Source organism: Haliotis cracherodii, unplaced genomic scaffold (genome assembly GCF_022045235.1).
Source record: "Haliotis cracherodii isolate W230 unplaced genomic scaffold, xgHalCrac1.p SCAF_1, whole genome shotgun sequence".
Lineage (NCBI taxonomy): Eukaryota > Metazoa > Mollusca > Gastropoda > Lepetellida > Haliotidae > Haliotis > Haliotis cracherodii.
Window position 1 is genome coordinate 68,410,099 of NW_027266264.1, and position 22,403 is coordinate 68,432,501.

Consider the following 22,403-nt stretch of genomic DNA (forward strand, 5'->3'; position numbering starts at 1 on the left):
TCGTAATGTTAATCATAGAAGTGTCAATCACATTGTCAACATCTCAATATCAAACTGAAAAAATGGACGTTCAAATATCTCACCCAAAATGCTCCTTTCGATGTTGGCGGAATCGAAGCTTTAGGTACAATGTCATCACACGACTGGGGAAGTTCGAAGTTCAATCATTAAAGTGGCACTTTTTAGCGCACTGACGTCGCACAAACGTACTGTTAGATTAAGCGTCACAGCTTGTTCTGTTCGTCCTTTGTGACGTGTCCGTCATTTGTAATTAAGGATTGCTGATTGACGCCCAAAGCGACATGCCACCTGTCATGCATGATAAGTTTCAGCTTCCCTATACTCTTTTCAAAAAAAGAAACACATATTTAAAAAATAAGGATATTTATTAAGCGGATGTAAAAGTATCTACACAGAATATGCGTGAACACAAGGAAATGAAATTGGACACAGTGATCGACAAAAGCATTGTCTTCATTGTCAGCATTAATTCAGTTCAGTCATTGCACATGTGTAGCCACAAGGGGGCGTCATGGTCAGTACCTGGTCACACCACCTCTTGAAGCCGTCACTGCTCGACACCTCTTTGGCACAGATTGCACAAGTCGCCGGACGCGTCGATCAAGTTCGTCCCACAAATGTTCATTCTGGTTGAGATCAGGCGATTTGGACGGCCATGGAAGGACATTGATGTTCTCATTGACAAGGAAATTAACTGTTGCACCCGATGTGTGGGACCGAGTGTTGTCATGTTGGAACAGCTCCCTCTGGCGGTCCAAAGTTGGGAGAAGGTGAGGACGCAGAATTTGGTCTATGTATCGGTTTGCTGTAAGATTGCCCTGGACAACCACTAACAGTTACTGTGATCTACCCGTGTAGGATATGGCTCCCCACACCACGACACTCCCTCCACCAAATCGGTCCACCTGTCGAACGCGGTTCGACGTAAACGTTCATGTCGACGTCGGTATACACGTTGTCTTCCATCCCGTCGTTGAAGAAGAAAACGTTATCCATCACTGAACCAAACGCGTCGCCAGTTCCTGAAATCCCATGCCTGTACTCTGTTGCACCACCGGACACGTCGTTGACGGTGTAGACGTCGTAAGACAGGTCCAACTTTTGGTCGTCTCGCTCGAATTCCCACTTCCCTCAGACGATTTCTGATGGTTTGGTCGGAAATTCTTAGCATACCAGGCACTTATCCTGCAGTGTCCGTTGCTGTAGCAAATCGATTCCGAAGGTCATGCAACCGGATGTACCGATCCTGAGCAGGGGTGGTCACTATTGGTCTTCCACGTCTGGGCTGATCTTGAGTCGAATTAGTGCGGGTATATCGATCCCATAGTCGAGATATGGTGCTTTGGTGAACGTTGAAGTGTCTTGCAACTCCCCTCCTTCCAAACGTCCAATGGCGATATTTCGGTCATTTGCAGATAATTTTGGCATTTTTCAATCTCCGTTCACGTCAGAAAATTCGTAATGAACTGATGAATTTTGTACAGTCTTTTATAGTCAGTGTCTCTACTCTTGTTTACAACACTTTGCACGTGCTTTGTGCTGAAAACATTTTCTGAAACCAATTTTCGTGCATCCTTTGCATTTTTGCTGATAAACGTTTACAAAAAAACATTTTGAGATGTGTTTGCGCGCAGTGCACAACAAACATGACATGATTAACGGGAATCAAACATAAGAATTGTCTTTATGACGATTGCTGGGGAAAAATTCTAATTGGAATTCTCCAAACACCTATGCGTTTCTTTTTTTGAAGTGTGTAGATAGATAAGCATAAATGTCAATCAGGTCAAGTATATTTATTCATGTCCATTCAAAAGAAATTGTAAAATATTCATTGCATATATTATCCAATCCGAATGTAGTACGCGCTTCTGTAAATGCATTCATCATCATGTGTGAAAGTGTACGCTTGTACTGGTATAAGGAGGAGACACAGCCAGAGTGGCTCACTGACTCACGGGACTCGGGACTCGGGACTCACAGGACCGGGACCCCCGGTCACGTTCTTGGTCGACGCCTACCAGTGTCTGTGTAATAAAGGCTCTACATAAAATAAGACGTATGTCTTATGTTCAATCCCATATGGTCAGTCTGTGACCTCGTTACGCCATCACTTACTTAACTATACTTCTGTTACAGTGCATATATTTCATTACACTTTCTATATTTTTAACAAATTACACTTAAACTAGGAAAATACTAGATTCGAAAGTCGCTAGACCAGTATTTCTCGTTTTTATTGCCACTGGTCGACCATGACGGCTGCTCCTCGGCAAGCTCATTAACGCGAACAGTAAATTACGTAATCATAGATAAAGTCGGCGCGTTCGTCCGCCCCGGCCCTTGTTCTATTGATAATGTTTTGTTACCAGCTGGCGCAGGTTTTGAGCATCATCTTAAACTGTAATTAAAATAAACTCTTCTTAGGCAATACTGATACCATTCTATTACCACCTGCTTTTGTGTAGTCAACTTTGACAGCCTAGTGCAGATAACAGAGACCGAAATTATAACTTTAAAGTAATTGTTAATGTGATAAGAGTAGAGCTGTGCGGGTATATAACTCCTTGGGTGTAGGTCCTCAGCACACTTGCTTGAATGAATCCTAAGGACCCCACAGCTTTCTTCTCACTTGTTTCAAGGTAAGAAACATTTAAATATTCTTATTTTATGACTAAACTTCTTATTTCGTTGTTATTATTGTCTAGAAAATGTTATAGTTAAGTTGAATCAGTACTGCCATATCATAACGCTCAATCTACTGTGTACCAGTTCTAAATGACTGTTCATCATATATTATTTACCGTTTAATACTCAGGCACTTTCCAGTGTTGTTTGAAGTGTAATGCGTCGTGGGCTCCTCCAGTTTATGTGTCATTAATATACGGCGTCAATAGTTCTCTCCTATATTTCGACATCCATGATTATTATCCCCTCTATGTCTAACATCATCTGTTCAAAATGCCAGTGCATATACAGTTTATATTTACCTGCAGTAGCATAGCATACATGTAGCTTAGTCACAAAACGGTTCCTAGTGTTAACACAACTGTTTCAAGCAAGATTTATTCTATACGTAGGTCGGTTATTCCATATTTTCCGACAGTCCACAGATCAAAGGTTATATGTGCAGCTTTACCTTCCGTGTGCGCTTACAGAATAGGCCATAACAACGCATTCCATATTTCTTAGGTTTTATCCTCCTTAAGTAAGTATTTGAATATATTGTAAAGAGTCCCGTCCCTCATATAGTTGCATACGCTACAACACAGCCTATACCACAATTTCATTACCGTAGTCAATTAAATACTGTGATATTCCTCCTTTATACTTCTTAACAACGTACATTCAAACGCGCATCGTTTAAGTATATAATTACCGTATTCACTCCATTAGCTGTTATCGTCTAGCTCCGTATATATTTAGGAAATGCGCGCAGTCAATAGCAACACAGCCGCCGTGATTCATTACCGTAGTCACCAAAGTAATCACTACTAAAACTAATAATTACTCTAACTAAAACCGAGCTATATCTTCTACCGCGTACATTCGTATCTTTATTTGGATCAAGTATTTACTTTCTGTATTTGCCGAAATTATGTTGTGATAATTATTACTGAAACTACAAATATTATTATTTACCGTCTTTTCATAAGTAAATGTCATGTTCCTCATTTAAGCAGTTTGTGCAGTCTACCGTAAATGCTCTATTAAAACGTTACGACTACTCAATTTATCTGTTAAGAAATGTTATTTAGCATTACCGTTATTATTCTAGTAAATACTGCATCTGTTGTATAATGTTACCGCACATACTCCAATATTGAATACATTGCCTTTATTATTATGCCTTTATTAGATGGACAATGTGTTAAAATATCATTATCATTGTACTTCACTATTATATATTAATTGATGTAACTTTAATGATATGACACTTGCTTGAATAAACCCAAAGGACCTCACAGCTCTCTTCTCTCTTGTTTCAAGGCTAGCTCCCAATAGCTAATTCCCCAAACCGAGGCCTGACAGTTATTGGGATCACCCAACAAGGCTGTCTTACTTCGGATAAATATGTGACATAAGTAACAACGCCCTCGAATTTTTATGAAAGGCACCTAGATATTGATGCATGTTAGGTATATAAAAAGCCAAGTATCTGGTTGTTCAGTGAGCACATACAATCATGACACGCAGGAGGCTGTCAGAGGCACTCTGATCGCAAATTATTGCCATGCATGACACAAATATGACATTAAGGAATCATTGGACGTCAACTTGGCTATTGACCATACTGTCATCAGCAGACTCGTCAGAAAACACCGACAGCCACGTGAAGTTAAGGACCGTCCACGAACAGGGCCACCCTGAAAGACAACCGAACGGGAATACATGGCTCTAGCCCGTCTTGTAAGGCGACAACCCTTTTCTGCGAGTAAACCGCTGAAAGAAAAATGGCTTCCCAACATGTATCTGTTCACCAGAACTGTTCGAACCCGTCTAAAATCATTTGGGTCACGAAGGGTCAGACTTCCCGTGTTAACTGCTCATCGTCAGATGGCGCCTCATTGGTCAGCTGATGATGAATTGGTCGATGATGTCCAGTGCATTTATGTAGAAGAAAACTAGATCGATTTAGATGAGGAAACACTCAACATACCAAAGATGGATATTAATATATCGAACATAAGGTGAAAGGGTCGAAAATTCCAGGTCCGCCTGAAATATAACTGGCCACGGGATGACTGATGATGTGATGAAATGGGGTTTAACGTCGTGTCCAAGAGTATTGCACTAAAAATACGGGCATGCACGTGTGTGTGTGGCTGCTCGTACTAGTCCGGACTGATGCCGATTTATAGTGCTAGCTCACTGAGATACCATGCCGCAGTTTAACATGAATACCCAACTCAGACACAGAATACTGATTCCGAACCGACCAGTGCTTGTTTTAGCCCCTTAATGCCGAGCGCCAGACAGGGTAACAAGTGTCATATTTTCACGTCTTTTGGTATGACGCGGCCAGGGATCGAACCCCGAACCTCCCGCTCTCCGGGCGGACGCTCTACCACTAGACCACGGAGGCGGTCCCTGGCGGGCAGCAATTTCGAATACTGATTCAAATACAGATACATAAGTTTAGATGAATGTGAAGACGTCGAGTTCCATACCATGTCTCACACAATCGACTTACATTTTCGATAGCCCATCACTGTTTGGACTGCGGATGGTTCGGACCTCCTACAAACTACTTCAGATAACTTTCAAACACATGCAAGGGATGGAAAAAAAAGAAATAAAGAGAGATACGAAGTTAGGAATGGCTTGTTTGAGTGTATTAAAATAATCAAAGTGAAATAGTACACTAATTACAATACTTAAATAAGCTACAAAGCGTCCAGTTAAATCGAAAACGTGGTATTACAGTCACAGATTACAGTCTATAGAAATAAAGTTAACTATTGAAGATATATAACAGGGTTATTTAACAACATGTTTGTATCATTAGGATAACTCACAGTGCAAATATGGGCAGACATACTTGTTCCTCTAGTCCAGAAATACACAAATCCAATTTTCTGAATGAACATGTACAAAAAAAATCTCGGAACAAATCGCCTCCTACACAGTTAGTACATAGTTGTATTAATGTCTTGTACTTGAACTCTAGTCATTGGAGCTGATGACATAGACGGGGGCTCTTTGAGGACGTGATTGTCGTCGCCGGCAGCCTCCACACAGGAGTTTCATGAAGACTGATCTGAATCGTTTCCCAATCAGACAGTACAGCAGGCAGTTGATGCTGCTGTTGAGAGCGTGTACCATGTCCTCAATAAACATCATCATGCTGAATTGGGAGGCCTCAGATGTAACGTGATACTGGCTAATGAAGAACATTAGGAAGGATGTCGGGTAGGCAATCAAGGACATACAACTGATGGCTACCACGGATTTGATGAGCCGACGTTTGGCCAACTCAGCTGCCGGGTTTCTAGATGAGGTGATGCTTTGGGCAGTCCGGAGATTCTTGACGATGAGGATATTGATGATGAGCAGGAGGCATGAAGGTATTATGTATACCAGGATGTTATGGCTCAGTGGAAAGTCGTTTAAGACGTCTTTGGCGTTGAAGTACACACAGGAGAATAATATGAGCGGGTATTCCCCTAGGGCTGTTATTGTTGCGTTGTCGGCATTCATCACGTCCTTGAGACCAAGCGTGGGGGGAAGAGGTATGTACATGTCAAGCGCATGAACAGAATCCAATGTAACATATGCCGTAATCACGCAAAAAATCAAACCTGCCATAATACCGGCGACTCGTGTTGTACATATGAACCTGACTTTGAACGGGTACGCTATAGCGATGTATCTTTCGAATGATACCGCCACCGTTGTTAGGATCGAGCCACATAAGCCGAAGTTTATGGCGCCCATTATTACAAGATCCGTTACCCAGAGCGTGGGCTTGACTAGACACACATTGCAGATTATCATGATGTTACTGACAACGTATGACACAAGGTACACCAGGTCGAAGCAGACGATCGAGATAAGGTACGTTGATGTCACCGATTTCATTTCTTTCGAAGTCCACACCAAGAGAGCAAGGATATTAAGTACAATGCCCGTCAGACGAACACACAGCAAGATATTGTTCAATGTTAATGTGAATCGAATAGTGTCTTTCAACTGGAATAGGTCCAATCCGTCAAGGAAGTTGATGTCCGATGTTGTCGTGATATTGTCTGTCACGAGTGACATGATTGCGAAGTCTGATGGTGTGTACAAGATACGAGCAAGGTAGGGGAACTTACCCTTATATGCAATCACCGACGATGATAAATAAACTGTGCTTTTGTCTGACAGTCACGACGGAACCATTATACGATCATTAACAGATACTATCTATAGCTGCATCAGTGTTTTATTGTTTAGGTTAATGAAAACGTGCCACGTTAATTATCCATTTCAAGACATAAATATGATGTTAGTATCAGGAGTTAATGCTTGGCACTAAAACAACTGTTAAATTCAAGCACTGATTAATCCAGTTGCGGGAGTCAATCGGCTACGACGCACCGCAATCGCTGGGAAGAGTTGAGTCCGTTTGTCGTTCCCGCATTTGCTGATTGTGCGTTTATCAACGCCATGCCCGTGGTAGGGAGTTTCACCAACGTGGTGAACGCCAATTTACGACCTGAATCACTTTATGGTTTAATCTACATTGAGCTGAGATGCCACGATGTATCTGTTCAAAACATCGTTTCACCCAACTCACTGACTCTCTGACTCACATACTCATTCACCTCCGTATGGGCTTGCCCCATATCTTTATCACTTTATTCTCGAGCATGTTATCATTGTGCTTTTTCAAATATTCGAACTTATCAATTATGTGTCAATCAGACTATATTTTAGGGGACCTGTGAAGATCCATGTTAAAATAGGTCTTCAGCAACCCATGCTATAGCTAGTCGTAAGTGTATCGGCTTGTCAGGCTCGTTGACTCCAAATGCGTGGGTCGATGCCGATGATATCAATCATTGAATTGTCTGGTCCAGACTCAATTATTTACAGACCGCCGTCATATTGCTGAGTGTGGCGTACGACAAGCAAACGACATTTTAAGGTATTGATCACTCTAATTTCTGAACCCATCTTATGTTTCTATGGAAAGGTTGTGTCACCTTTAAAATAGAATGTCTAATTAATATCCTCATCTCTTCGTGTTACAAACATTCTACACTATTCCCACAGTGGCATCCAAACCAGAATCCGATTCAAATACTCATTTATCTGAAATACCAGTAACGAAAAAATGCAATGAAATGTCATTCTTTATAGAAAAAGACCAGGCATTAAACCTGATCGCAAAACAGTGTGCGCCCCTTACTTGCAACGAAATTCAATGCAAGCGGGAATCTTTTCCTAGTCGACTACCATGATGGGATATCCCTTCTGATAATGCCTGAAACATCAAAACAACTCCGAAAAAATAGAACATCCACTCAATCTGAATCATGATTTATTGAATAAGTTTGAATGTACGTGCATCCTAATATTTCTTCCTTTATTCATACTAAAACCAAGCAGCGTTGATACAGATTTTTGGCGGTGGTGGTGGGCTGTGTGCACTTAAAATAACAAAATACTGGAGGATTGCAAATAATTCATTCGGAAATGAATTTCCGTTTTTAAGCCAAAATTGTTTTGCTTAAAAACATTTCACTAAATGATTATGTGTGCTTCAAAAAGGGGGTACGTATCTCTGCATACATCACCACCCATCCCCATCCCCATCCCCATCACCACGCCCACCCATTTTGAATCCGCATATAAAAAACCTACAGTTCGTGGCATCATACGTATGAATAAATCAAATATATTAGTCATCAACAATTCTTTTAAATTATTCTCGTCTGTTGACCGACTGAAGGAGGGGCGATATCATTATGTGTTTTGTGCTGACCTAACGTTTCTGTATTTTCTTTTTTCTGAGCACATTGACTATTAAAATTAGCATCAAACAACACAGGAGAGCCGTAATGGTGGAACTAATTATGATGACCTTTTGTTTGTTGTTGCTGGGATTTGCTTTCACCCTCATTTACAGCGCCACCTGGTAACAAAATCGGCTTCAGACTTCCCGACACCAGGTTCGATAACTCTGAATGCAGTCCGGCATCATCAAACGTCTTGACACCAAATATGAGGGTAGTTAGATTCGCATGTGGTGGCACACTAATGTCCACTAGTTGTTCTTCCTCGGCTGTGTTGAGTACAAGAGGACCATCCAGGAACGTAGCCTTTGCCAGCATTGCTTCATCGAAACTCTCCCTCATTTCCCGAAAACTCCTCCCAATTCTTATCTCATAGCGTGCAGCTAAAATGGAAGGCATACTAGAAGTATATATCTCTAAAAAGTTAATTTCATTCCTCAATACCATGCTATTCTACCTAGCTTGTGTTTCATAACCCCGGGTAAGGCTAGATCCCCAGATCTATTGCTTGCCGTTAAAGGCAACCACATTGGATTGAGCGGTCTGGTTCGGATAGAGAGAAATAATTGATTGTGTGGCATGGTGATCATGACACAAACACCTGTATTGTCAGTCCAAGAGTATATTATTGACAGGATAGCGTGATATAACTAAAATATTACTGACTGTAGCCAGACTTACCTCTAGGCGCAGTCCACTTCAGGGTGAAGGTACATGTTTCTGCGCTAACAGCCTCGACACTCAGATCCTTTATAATAGCAGGGGGTATGCGGTCCCGCCCGGTGATGACCCCTGTAGCATCCATAACCCCGGGGGAATAGGTCCGGCTGAAGTTGGTACTTACTAACTGCAAGGCGGGCCTCCAATTTCTCTCTGGGGAAATGTCACAAGGAATGACTACTCTATCTTAAAATGCACCGATAGGCGGTTAACAGGACACGTGTTACGAAGGTTGACAATGTTCTGAGGCTAAAGCCCCTATCTCACATTCACGAATCTGAACACGAATGAACACGATTTAACTTTTTACCTTAAATCGTGTTAGAACGTATGAAGGTCGCACACTCATTCGTGTTCGTATGATGGACCACATTGATGGAGTTTGTTGCTAATTGTGTTTCAACATGATCCTCTTTGAGCCTTCACACCCACGATGCTGGGCAACGTTCACAAAAGGTGTAGAAGGCTCCACCTAGAGGTTAAAACGTCCCCCACAGACGAAATGTGATGATCATATGCAAAATGCATCGGAAGGTCATCCGATTTGTGGCAATGGGTCTCACCTGGGTTCACAACTTCCAGCCTGATTCCAAACAACAGTAGAAACAATTTAAGGATTTGACATCATATGTCGTCTGTGTTCTTAGATGCCGAGGGTTTGATCTTGTTGGACTATCTTCCAAAAGGCCAGACTATACACGGAGCATCAAGAAGGTCTAACAGCAACCCATTGCGACTCGAACGATGACGTCATAACAGATGTGAAGAAGTTTTTGGACAGACAAGAGGACTTCCACGAAACTGTGGTACAAATCGATGGGACATGTGCAAGGGGATTATGTTGAAAAAAAATCACTTTAATGTCTTCAGGTCAAGTCTTTCTATGTGTCACTCAGAACGTAGCAACACCCCTCGTACTACTTTAGGTCAAGTCTTTCTATGTGTCACTCAGAACGTAGCAACACCCCTCGTACTACACATTACCTACACGCATCTACTGGATCGATGTATAATTGGTATTGTGTGGACGATATGCCCTAATACTGGCTGCATTATCTTACTTCTAAGTCTGGAGAAGGCTCTCCCTGATCCATCAGCAGCGACAACGACGAATGTCTTTCCAGGAACGTTGCTGACTTTAGCGTCAAGAGAGTACCTTTCATTTGAGTCGAAGGCGATCACATAGCTGGAGTAGACACCGTCGTTTCTAGTGTTGTCAGGAGCTGGTGTATTTAAAATGTCTATTGAAAGTACAGATAACAGGTACAGCAGTGGAATCGTTTAGTCTTATTTCGTGGTAGGTAAACGCAGAATAACTTTTTTAGTGAATGTTTATATCTTTGGTGTTGATAAAGGTGAATGGACATAGACGAGGTGAATTTGGGACTCGACTCCATTACCTCTTCACGGATAATTAAACTAATTTCCCCAAACGAAAGACCATCATTTATGTATCAATCATCTCATTTGCCATGTGCTTATGTTGTCTATGATATATGAAGATTCATTGCCTCTTACTAGTATTGATGCCGACCGGGCATGCCTGGAGCGCGGAATGTCTGTGATTCGATTCTCGGTATCGTCATTCGGAAAAACGGCCCTCGTTAAACGCCAGTGTCACGTCATCTTACAGAGCAAGGATGATGAGGAGGATTGCGATTCTAACCCATAATGAATGGATCCTTGTGATGCAAAGGCAACTGTGTAACTGAGGCGACTGGACTACCTGTGCCACCAATAAGTGAGGTGAAATGGGGTTTAACTAAGATTATTGCACTTATACGCTTATGTAGCAACGTTTTGTTTGTTTTCTTGTTGTTGTACCCGTCTTCATTAAGCTCTACGCTCAATACAACATAATGATATAATATACCGGACTTTATATACCAAAATAATGACTGAACGGCTGGTTTTGTTTTGTTTCTTGTAAAACGCTGCACTCAGCAACATTCCAACTATTCCAGTGCATGCACGTCGCAATATAAGTGCAATGTTTTTGGACGCGACGTTAACCCCAATTTCGCCTCACCTCACCTGCAAATAATCGGCCTGGACCAAATCCAGTGATTGACTTCACAAGCACCGATCTGGGCAAATTGGATAAAGCATGTACTGCTAAAGTCCAATTCTAACCAGGATCTTCAAATGGGGTGGCGTAAAAACCACCAAACTACGCAGACTGATGTCAGCCACGAATATGCAACACATACGACTCACGTATTCCATTGTCCAATGGTTGGATAACCTCAACTTGACCACCAGGTTTTTCAATAGATATTCTGACATCTGCGTATATAACAGGAGAGTAACCTTTGTGCACATGCGCATACACAACCGGAGGTGACGTGGCATTTACGCTGGTGTCACTTAGCCATGTCAGGAACTCATAGCTGCCATGTCTGTCACGTGGCCTTGATGTCACAGTTATTCCCAGGGTTTCCGGTCCCGCTGTTGAACTGCGCACAGTATAGGTCCACAAGCCTGTCTGAACATCAAATACCAAACAATTTACGCAATAAAGCGTATCAATACCTAGTTGATATTATTCATTACATGGGCATTACATACATTTGAACGATTGTTTGTACTAATGTTAAGTAGGAATACACTGCAACAATACTATGAGAAACAACTCGTGTTAACTGTTCAAGCGCATCGCAATATTTGAGTGAGCCTTTAACAGTATTCCAGTTATATCACGGTGTGTCAGCTTGATGTTGGAGTATGCACTGACGTTTAACAGTTTACTGAAACCCTAGAGCATGGGCATGGTGCTGACAAACCTAGAAATATAACCGGGGGGACCGGGATTCGAACCCACAGCGAATAGCGACGCCTTAGATGGCTGGACCGAGCGTGCCTCCACACCCCACCCTGAAATTTCAGTCTGAAATCAAAATACCTATTCACAGCTATTAAAAAATAGTCGTTCTGTTCATTTCATCTTGACTACAATGTTGTCATATGAACGTGGCAGGTAGAATAAAAATTATTACACACTTAATTGTATCACAACAAATGCATTCTATTGTATATGTATGAAACCTTTTAAAGCTCCCTATGTTCTATGCTAGCACACAGGTCGCAGCACCTCATTAGCTTGTATCTGTAGCTTAAATCTGACGATGTTGATTATGAGGTCATGGTGGTATCCGGAATAACTTCTGTCGTATACATGTCCGCCCGGGCTTCGCAGCCGAACCTGTTCACATAATAAATACACTCAACCGTTTTGATATAAAACATTACAATAAGCTCTAAAAATAACAATGCATTTATATAGTTAGTGGTTAGATTTAGCAATATGTATTGTCTATATTCTCGATTGTCTAAAAATGCAAATGTATTTACAAAAAAGTATTGAAATTCAGCGTTTTAATGTGTATTTGCTGTTATGGTGAATTTTAGAATGTATTCATACATCAACATTGGCTTTTCTTGGCAGAGTGAAAACAAATACTGTGTCCAGACCAACGGTATCGTCTATGTCCACGTTCCCACTGTAGTCGAAGTTGCTGGAGAGTAATTCAGTACTCGAGCGGTAAATCTTGAGGAAAATTGAAAAACGATCATGATGATATACGAGCGACAAAACCCTTTCCATAATCATAAGAAATCTCTGCTGAAAGCAGACACCATACATGATTCCGACTATATCATAAGCATGTGTATATTAATCACTATGAAATAGTGATGATACCCGGTGTTCACGAAAAGGTGACCGTTTCCTGATCAATCGGTGGCACCCGTAACAAACACACGCAAAGACAAGTGAGTGAGTGAGTATGGTTTTACGCCGCTTTTAGCAATATTCCATCAATATCACGGCGGGGGACACCAGAAATGGGCTTCACACATTGTACCCATGTCGGGAATCGAACCCGGGTCTTCGGCGTGACGAGCGAACGCTTTAACCACTAGACTACCCGACCGCCCCAAAGACAAGTGAAGTGTAAACAAACACTATATCATTTTGGTCACCGAAGCGTCATGTTTGGTAATGTGTTCACGTGTTCACTATAAAATCTTTTGAAAACTATAGTGAGTCCTTTGACTTTGCCATTTCATTTTGGCCAAATAGTGCCCGTTTCAAACGCCTCCTTTTAATATGATTCCGTCACAGTGTTTTGTCTGCCCTCCTGCAGCTGGCCAGATTAGAATGTCATGACAAGGAGTAGACCGTGGAACACAATTTCTCTTCAAGCGAAGAAAAATAATTGATACAAATAGTGTGTATGTTTTAAGCTATATGTAGTAAAAAACCAAATCATTTTGAACTGTTATGTTTTAGGAATTCCTACGAAGGCGATGATCCAAATCGTCTTGATGTATGACTGGGCACGTACTTCAATCTGCCTCCGCTCCTTACACACTGCCACGTCGCCCCAGAGTCTCTGTATGGAGGAGTCTAAACTACTGGAGGCGTTACCCTCAGAGAAATACGCGTACAGTCCCCCTGTCGGCACAAAACGTGTGTACTGTATGGTCTAATTTAGATATTAAAGAACGCTTCGAGGAATTATAGTACCGAATCTGATGTTATGGCTTTTGCCAAAATTTGGACTGGAAAAAAGATCAGGAAGAGTATGCAATCTCTGTGAAAAGTCTATAACAGTTCCAGGTTTCAAATCCAACTTAACACCGTTTTGACAACTGATCAGATGTCGGCAAATACACAAACTGTTTGGAAAAAACCAAGTGAGAATCGACTCAAGAGGAACCGCTCGTAAAATGAAGTAACCATCATCATCCAATGAAACAAGTATTTTAACAATTATCGCACACGTCGAAGCACCTGTTTGAGACGACACGTCCTCGAGCGTCTTGGATGCCTGCTTGCCGTACGCAACTGTGTGCACCACGACCCCTGAAGCCAGGATGTCCTCCATGATGCTGGCCACATATGGAGCCCTGTTCTCCTCACCGTCAGTCATCAGCAGAATACGGCCCGTTTTGGAGTCACCAGTCTTGCCGAGCATCTATTGTGTATTGTAATCTTACACTAAAATACCGTATAACCTTAATGTAATTATGATGCAAAACACATTCCTATGATACAAAATGCATATACCACAAGTTGATTTGAAACCCCCTTCCCTTTTTTAGGCTCCGGGTTGGAATATGTCCCCAGCAACCCCTTCTTGTAGTACAAATATAATATAATGTCAACGCCAGAGAATAACAGAATTGATTCTAAAGGCAAAAACCTGGTGTAAATTATATGACTGGACAACTAAAATTCAGTGAAGACAGCACGTGTTTGCGAAAAGAATAATCATGCCCTGTCCAACCAGTGGAACCCGTCACTTACACACAGTAATGGATCGGGCGGCCAGTGGGATTGGATTGACACAATTTTCCTTGAGTGTAAGACATTTATATCACACAGCAAAATTAACATAAACGCTGGACATGATATAGGTTAGGTGTTGGAAGCAACAATAACTCAATTCCGTCGTTCAATATGTCTTTGACAGTTACTCACATTCAAGGCATGCTGGATGCCCAGCCCAATTGCTGTACCGCCTCTCACATCTTTATATTGCGGTAGTCCACCGGCAACCTGTTTCTTTATAGTTTCGTCCTTTAGTGGGGTTATTTGTGTCCAGTCATGAGCATCATCTGAGAAGGTCACCACGCCAACATTTGACCCGATGGGCAGGATGTCATTGATGAATTTGTCAGCTGTCTGTCTTTGCTTGAACCACCTGTCATTCTGCAATAGCGTCCCAACTTTGAATAAGTGTTGAACTAATGGTATCATGATTGTGTCGGCCGTTTTCACAAACGTGAAGTGTAAGGACAAGAGAGAGATAATGGATCGACCATTGGATATTATTTTAGGAAATTTGGCCTCTGGTTTTAGAACAAAAATTGTCCTTAGAAAGAAGTATTGTGAAAAAACACAATTGTTTGGTTTCTCCTTTCAGATACAGTAAAAGAAAATGTAGGGCTAAAAAAGGTATACAGTCATGTTTGATTATTGCTACAAATTAACAAACAAGAATTCGATGGTGTCTATTTCATACGGGTATCATAGTTGTGTTTGGGATCTAAAGTTTAAAGTGTTTCGGTGACTGTCTTCAGACTTCATTCTGCAAGTGATGGACTGAGTGGCGGGTTTCTTGGGCAAGTTTATGACATATCATTTTCACAAATCATTCCGTTAACGCAGTAATATTGTGAGAAATAACGCTATTAGTAGATTTGAAGCTGGTGAAACACTTGCTCAACGGCAAGCTTCAACGTTGGCCAGAGCACAATATCCCGATTTTCGGGACGACATCAGTAATATGGCAACACTAATTATCTTCCATTTTTAAGCATGACAATGCTCGTCCACATACATAACGTGTCTGTAGACAGACTAATTTCCAGAGCACTCAGGATCTCAACCCAACTGAGCATCTGTGGGAAGTTTACGTCAACCTCAATAAGGGCCATGGATTTACAGCAAGCACGACATGCTTTCAGGAAGAAACGACTAATGGAAAGCTATTCTACAAGGATTCAAAGGTACACGGTACTAGGCTTTTCTGCCGTGTTTGAGATAGTCACGTGCCAAGCACATGTTAAAATGTTGCTGCTATCCACTCCACACAGACACGTCCACGCACGCAAGCACGCGCGCACGCACAAACACACACACACACACACACACACACACACACGCATGCACTCCAAACCTTTCAAGTCAGAGAATGAATCTCTTGAAAACCAAATATGCGTTTCGGTTTTTTGGGAGGGGTGGGGGGTACATAAACAGAGTTTTATGTTTATGTATAACGGTAGCCATTCGATACGAACAACAATTTGCACTATATGGCAAAAGTTATATTTCCTGACATCAATACTCTTTGGTTTCTTTAATACCACTGTAACTTCGTTGTAGTGGCGAGATTTCGCTCAAGCTAGGGACTACAATTTTGTGTTGTATTGTTTGTGAGCATGTATTCTAAAGAAACGAACCTTCTTCATTGACCCAGACAGGTCAAGCAGCAACACGACTCTCCTCCCGCACTTCTCTGTCCCGTCGAACCAGTAGCCTCTCCTGTTGTACATATACTTGAATGTGGGAGCGGTGGCGTGGATGGGTCGCGAGGGGTTAGAGGTGCGGAAGTCAGGGTGATTCTTAATGACATCCCACGTTCCTCGACCAGGGCACATTTTATTGTGCATGTTTGGGGCGTCAGGGTTGTGCTGTAGATGTGGATCTGTGGTGATGCTCTCACAGAAATGGGTCACCTGAAATCAAGTTTGGTCGATTCAGTGATAATAAGGACATATATAAATATATATTGATGAAACGTGTTTATGTACTTGATGACATCCAGATAATATTAACATTGTAACAAGTGACAAGTTGGTTAAATTGAAGCACAACTGGCGGTCCAAGCACTTTGTACTCCTCTCATTGTTACCCCCCGTTGAATAAAAGCCAACAGTGTTTCCTTGTCGTAAGCATCATATTGTAGGAAATAAATTGATTTAATCGATCCTTTGGCGAGCATAATGCACATTTCTATCATTCCTAATATATGACATTTACGATACAGTCAAGCACGAGGCTAATAATCTCTTTTATGACACTATTAAAACAGACGTAACGACGTGTTCTTTATAAAAGAAGTTGACATCCAAAAATTCTCTTCCTGTGTATCACTTCTAAATGCCTTTCAAAGAATCAATTATCCACAAGAATATAAAGTAAGACCCTAACACCATTATCATCAATTGCTTGATAAAGGTGTTAGGATCTACACCGAAACGTCGCACTAATTGTAATAAAGAAGTTGTTCATCCATAGAACTCGTCTTACTTCATCACTCCAACTTCTAAATGCCACTGAAAGAAGTCACAAGTATATAACCTTGCTAGTTCATATGTCTGTACATCACTTGCTTGATAACAGTGTTAGTATCTACACCGAAACGGGGCGGTCGGGTAGCCTAGTGGTTAAAGCGTTCGCTCGTCACGCAGAAGACCCGGGTTCGATTCCCGACATGGGTACAATGTGTGAAGCCCATTTCTGGTGTCCCCCGCCGTGATATTGCTGGAATATTGCTAAAAGCGGCGTAAAACCATACTCACTCACTACACCGAAACGCTACATTCATTGTAATATTGAAAATGCATATACAAAGGGTTATCTCCCTTTATTCATCATATCAACTCCTCAGTGCCACTTTCAGAAGATTAAGTAGAACTTGGATTTTTCTATAGAAGTGACGTGTAACAATGTCTAACATTAAGTGAGTTCATGTTCTTCAAAAGATACTTGGCTCGAAACACTGCATCAATATTGACCACATGGCAAGACAACTCTCCCCTGAAGCCGTGGGGCTGGGATATGGTACAGCCAACTAAAGTAAATATAAATTTCATGATTAACCCACAGTTAAATTTCACATGACAAGTTGTTTCTGAATAAAGTGAAAAATATACGTAGTTTATTATGTTTCGAAATAAAAACTAAGACACTTGTCATGTCTAACAAAAGGCTACAATCAGATCGTGTTCATTTTACATTGGGTGATTCCATTGCCAATTGAAGGTAATATAGAGAACTTTTGCTTTGCACTCAACCAGAAATGTTATTACTGAGTTGCAAAATGCATATATTTCTTAAACAGTTTTCTTTACTTATAAGAAGCAAAATCTCTGCACTTATACACAGCAGACGTAATTCAAAATTAACATATCGTGTTCATTAATTTCAACAAAAAATACAGTGTCGTGGAACCAGATTTCCTGGTTCATCGCCCACAGGAGCACTGACGTGTGCGGCGTCAGGCGGTAAATATTTACTTTTCTATGCAAAGTGTGTGTATGGCGGATGTTACCGGATGGACAGGACATGCTTACCATTTTCGCGAACACCTGCTGTCATCACTGATTTTCTGTGGTCCTTTCATATATGTTTTGCAGGTATTTCGCCCTTTACGCTAAATTTTAATGTTTCGACGGATTATCTAGACTGGGGACCCGCCATTGGATCATACCTCCTATAATGTCCCCACCGTGGTAGTGCTAGAATGTTGCTGAAAATGGCGTAAAACAACACTCACTCACTCACTCACTCACTCACTCCTGTCAATGTTCTTACATTTTTCAACAATTGCATGTACATCACGGACGCAATGGCTGGACTTCCAGTTTCATTGATGATAAAGTCGCAGTTATCCTCAGGCATGTTGTTTGTCGTATTCACTTTGCACGGTCCTCCCGTGTGACTATTTCGGATGTTCCCTGTAACTTCCGTGGTGCAACTCGTTGGAATAATCTTCCCCTTGTCAGACAGGTAGAACGCTGGGTGTTGGTGATCCCCTGGGGTGCCGTACTCGTCAAACACACCGTAACGGAGATGAGCGAACTCGTGAACCACTACCCGACCTGACAATGAGAGTTGCATTGATAGTGTCAAAAATGATGCAAGACATGCCATTGATAACTTTCCTATTTCCTTTATACTGTAAAAACGGGTTTTTTTACATCCCCGAGAAGACATTCCATAGCATCTCAACTATAAGTACGACAATTAACAGAGACTCTTCACGGAGAATTGTGGGGATTTGCACCTTCTCTTATCGCCGATGGATTATTTAAATAAACTCGAAAAATGTTTACAAAATCCTCTACAACCTGAAGCAGGCCAATCCCGGCCGTTTCTAGAAGGCCCCTGAAATCCATTCGTCACCACTCGCCCCTTTCCGTAACCTGCAAGAAGACTCGTCCCCCCCATCGATGAATGTTATGTGCGAAAATACGACAAACCAATCAGAATGCACGTATGATTTAAAGTTCTTCGTCAAAGTCCCTCAGAAATATTTTTTGATTTTATATGCCTTGCACCTAAAAATATACCCAAGAGACAGATGTGTTCAATAATCCTGTATAATTCCGCATGTCCCGATGTGCTTCAACTTGTATCTGTAATGCCTGAAATCATTACGTGCCACCACGCATCTCCGATCTGATCTCATTACCTTCTGTTTGGTGAAATACACAAGTACTACAACCTCAATCCAGATTAGAATACCACTGAAACAATGAGGAAACTGTTATTTCTACTCTAATGACATCATTTCAAGTCAGTTTGACTGGGGGAAACATACAAATGCAGTATAATATCAACGAGAAATGCCTATGCCTCTAGCTCCCTCAAATAAAAAAGTTATATGCACTTCCGGTTTTATGACATCCATTCCGGTACGGAGGAAACATGTCTATTGCATGACAACGTTAAAGCAGAAAAGTTAATGCCCCCAGATACCGTAAGAAGAAGGTATATACACTTCCGACTGAATGATATCTCTTGTGGTTGGGAAAAAACAAATCAATACTGTACAAGGACATTAGGAGAACGCGCAATGCCCCAAAATTGAATGCTGTAACCGTGCCTCTGTGTAACGTATTGGGAAAGTAGTATGCACTTCAGCTACTTTACTTGGGACGTTGTAAGCACATGTGTTTTAATTACTACAGTTCCCGATTAGAAACACATATGTAATACAAGAAACCTTTACAACAGAAAAAATCTCATACCTCTTGTAACGTTGAGACATAAGCAATATGTGCATGGTACATATACATGTACTCTCGGCTTAATTACATTGAACCTTAATTTGATTCAGTCATGTTTGACTATTTCCAGTTGAAACTATGGATACTAGCTCCAATGAGCAGAACACACAAACAAACGCGTTGGTTCAGTACACACTCAAATCATCCTTGGCTGCATAAAAAAAATATTTCGTGAAACGTTTTCGTAAAATGAAGGGGGAAAGGACTTTTTATTTTTTATTGAATAGAAATGTGATGAATGAGGAATACTTATTTCAAAAACAAAGTATTGTGGTCCAATTCGGACAAAATCTTCATTATGAGGCCTTATTATCATCTCAGCCGGCTCCAACTTTCTACTTCTATTTCAGTCCATTCAAAACTACGGGCCATTTGGTAACCCAGTGGGGATAGTGTTGGCTCGTCCAACCAACGGTTCGATTCCCCATATGTGTAAATCTCTGAGAGTACTAAATGCGGCGTAATGTATTACTCACATAGTATTCATTGCTTAATTTAGGCTTATTATTCAACGGAAATAAAGACTTACCAGGGTTCCCCCAGTTTATTTCCCTGTTTATACCCGGGGTGTCCATGACATACTCGGGGGTCAGGTGTATGTATTGACCGGGGTCACCACACTGGCCTGGCTGGAAGGTGTAGGGGTTGTGGCCCTGCGTGGGGTTAGCCTTGTCGATCCTGACGTGTGCGTTGTCAAAACTTTCGTCCCCTGGGTCAGTGTATTTGACGTGATTGTCACTCCAAGTGTTAGGCACAAGAACTGTGACAGACCGTATGTACGCCCTCTGACGGGTGGCCAGATACAAATATGCGGATGCTTCTGTCATGATGTACTGCAAATGCAGGCATAGGAATGCAACCCAGAATAATAGTCTCTTCTGCTTTAAACTCCTGCATGATATATTATCTTATCTAAAGGACTTTCATTCGACACAATCTCTGCAATAAAGTTATATCAGTGTTTGTCAGTTAAAGGAGGAAATAAATTAAATACAGGTCGCAGATGTTTTACATTTTGGTCGGGTCGAAGTTTGAATTCGAACATCCGGTCAGCGGATCTTTGCGACTGTTTTCTTACAATCAACCTATGTCCTACCTCTATCTGGTTAAAATACCCCGTATCCTCTTGCACGTCTTCGTTGATGGCAACCACAAAGTCCTCGTAGCCGTTGTTGATCAGCTCCAGCGTCCCCGAAGGCCATGGCAGTCCACATGCACACAGCAACAATAGGAGAAGCATAGCGTTGACACAAATCTAGCGTTAGATGTAGTAGTAACCCTTCCTGACTAGCGTGGAACTACCAACATGCGACTCTCAATGTAGCCTAGGCTGATAACGTAATGCTCAGACACTTGTAAATAATTTTAGAAATAAGGTCAAGTTCTCTCTTTATCTCATTTATATTACGTTTCTTTAATGTAATACTGTGCATTTGCGTAGCGACATTTGGGTCGTAGGTGTGTGTTCTGGTAAGGATTATCGAACGATGTTGGACATTTACATCATATTAGTGCATGGTCGTGATCATTATACAAAACATCAACGCACACCTGTGGCCATGTACAGATTAGTAGTGGACGATTTTGCTCATTGACAAAATATTAATGTATGGAAGTGGTCATATTTTATAGTTTAGGACTTAATACGTAGTCAATATCTGTTTTATGGACCTGAAAGTACTTGTCCTGTCAATCAAGAGTACACGTATTCTATGAAGCAATTATTATACGAAAATGCACATAAGCATGGCACGGTGTGTTTGTGAGAAGGCATCGAGAGCATCAAGAGTACACATATTATATGTAGCAATACAACATGCTTACATCACAAGAGACGAATTAATACTTTGAATTAATAATATAGACATTTCATGTCACTGGTGATCGTATTGTATATGTAGTAATGTTTGTAGATATGCATATGACCTTCAGCCTGCCCTTCTATCTTATATATTCTGTAGACAGCCACACCCCTGCCTGTAGGTCAGTCAAATATTCACCTGAACAAACAATAATACAAGGATGTGATCATTTACATAATATAGCATCAAATTGTGATGTGAGCATTATCAAATGTGCATTGTTGTGTTGCTCGATAAAATACGTGTACTCTTGATTGACAAGTCTAGTACTGCTCATAGTTCCCAAACCTTTGAACTTCTTTGGTCTGTAGAATAAACGATAACACACCATGCCATGCTGAGGAAGTGACTGTTTACTGCCTGTGGGTAAAGACAGGATCTAGATCTCCAGGCGCATAACAAAACAGGTTAGCTTGTTAAAAAGTCCTAATCGAACGTGACGTGACGAGTGAACGCTTTAACCACCAGGCTACCCGACCGCCCCACATATTACACGACGATGGTAGAGATACATACAGGTACATGGCATAAATGTGATGTTATAACAAGATGGTGATAGAGATGCATGCAGGTACATGGATTAACTGTGATTTTATTACAGGACGGTGGTAGAGATGCATGCAGGTACATGGATTAACTTTGATGTTATTTCAGGACGGTGGTAGAGATGCATGCAGGTACATGGATTAACTGTGATGTTATTTCAGGACGG

General features: G+C 41.3%; 2 protein-coding genes across 2 annotated transcripts; both read right to left on the reverse strand.

Moving 5' to 3' along the window:
• Nucleotides 1–5,688: 5,688 nt before the first annotated feature.
• Nucleotides 5,689–6,264, reverse strand: LOC139457162 (sphingosine 1-phosphate receptor 3-like). The gene has a single exon (XM_071238588.1). The coding sequence runs from the start codon at nt 6,262–6,264 to the stop codon at nt 5,689–5,691; it is 576 nt and encodes a 191-aa protein (XP_071094689.1).
• Nucleotides 6,265–8,075: 1,811 nt separating this feature from the next.
• LOC139463396 (calcium-activated chloride channel regulator 1-like) lies at nt 8,076–21,143 on the reverse strand. The gene is made up of 13 exons (XM_071244688.1): nt 20,926–21,143; nt 20,359–20,662; nt 18,352–18,638; nt 16,215–16,490; nt 14,731–14,961; nt 14,041–14,224; nt 13,592–13,701; nt 12,667–12,792; nt 12,337–12,447; nt 11,463–11,730; nt 10,307–10,468; nt 9,207–9,398; nt 8,076–8,908 (listed from the first exon to the last, which is right to left on the reverse strand). The coding sequence occupies exons 1-13, from the start codon at nt 21,067–21,069 to the stop codon at nt 8,580–8,582; spliced, it is 2,724 nt and encodes a 907-aa protein (XP_071100789.1). The 5' UTR covers nt 21,070–21,143; the 3' UTR covers nt 8,076–8,579.
• Nucleotides 21,144–22,403: the final 1,260 nt, after the last annotated feature.

Excerpts from the sequence above, each read along its gene's own strand:
- LOC139457162 (XM_071238588.1), bottom strand. The coding sequence starts at position 6,264 with ATGTACATACCTCTTCCCCCCACGCTTGGTCTCAAGGACGTGATGAAT.
- LOC139463396 (XM_071244688.1), bottom strand. The coding sequence starts at position 21,069 with ATGCTTCTCCTATTGTTGCTGTGTGCATGTGGACTGCCATGGCCTTCG. Across the intron at positions 16,491-18,351 it reads ACATGCAATTGTTGAAAAAT|GTGACCCATTTCTGTGAGAG; the intron begins GTAAGAACATTG and ends ACTTGATTTCAG. Across the intron at positions 12,793-13,591 it reads AGGAGCGGAGGCAGATTGAA|ATTTACCGCTCGAGTACTGA; the intron begins GTACGTGCCCAG and ends ATTTTCCTCAAG.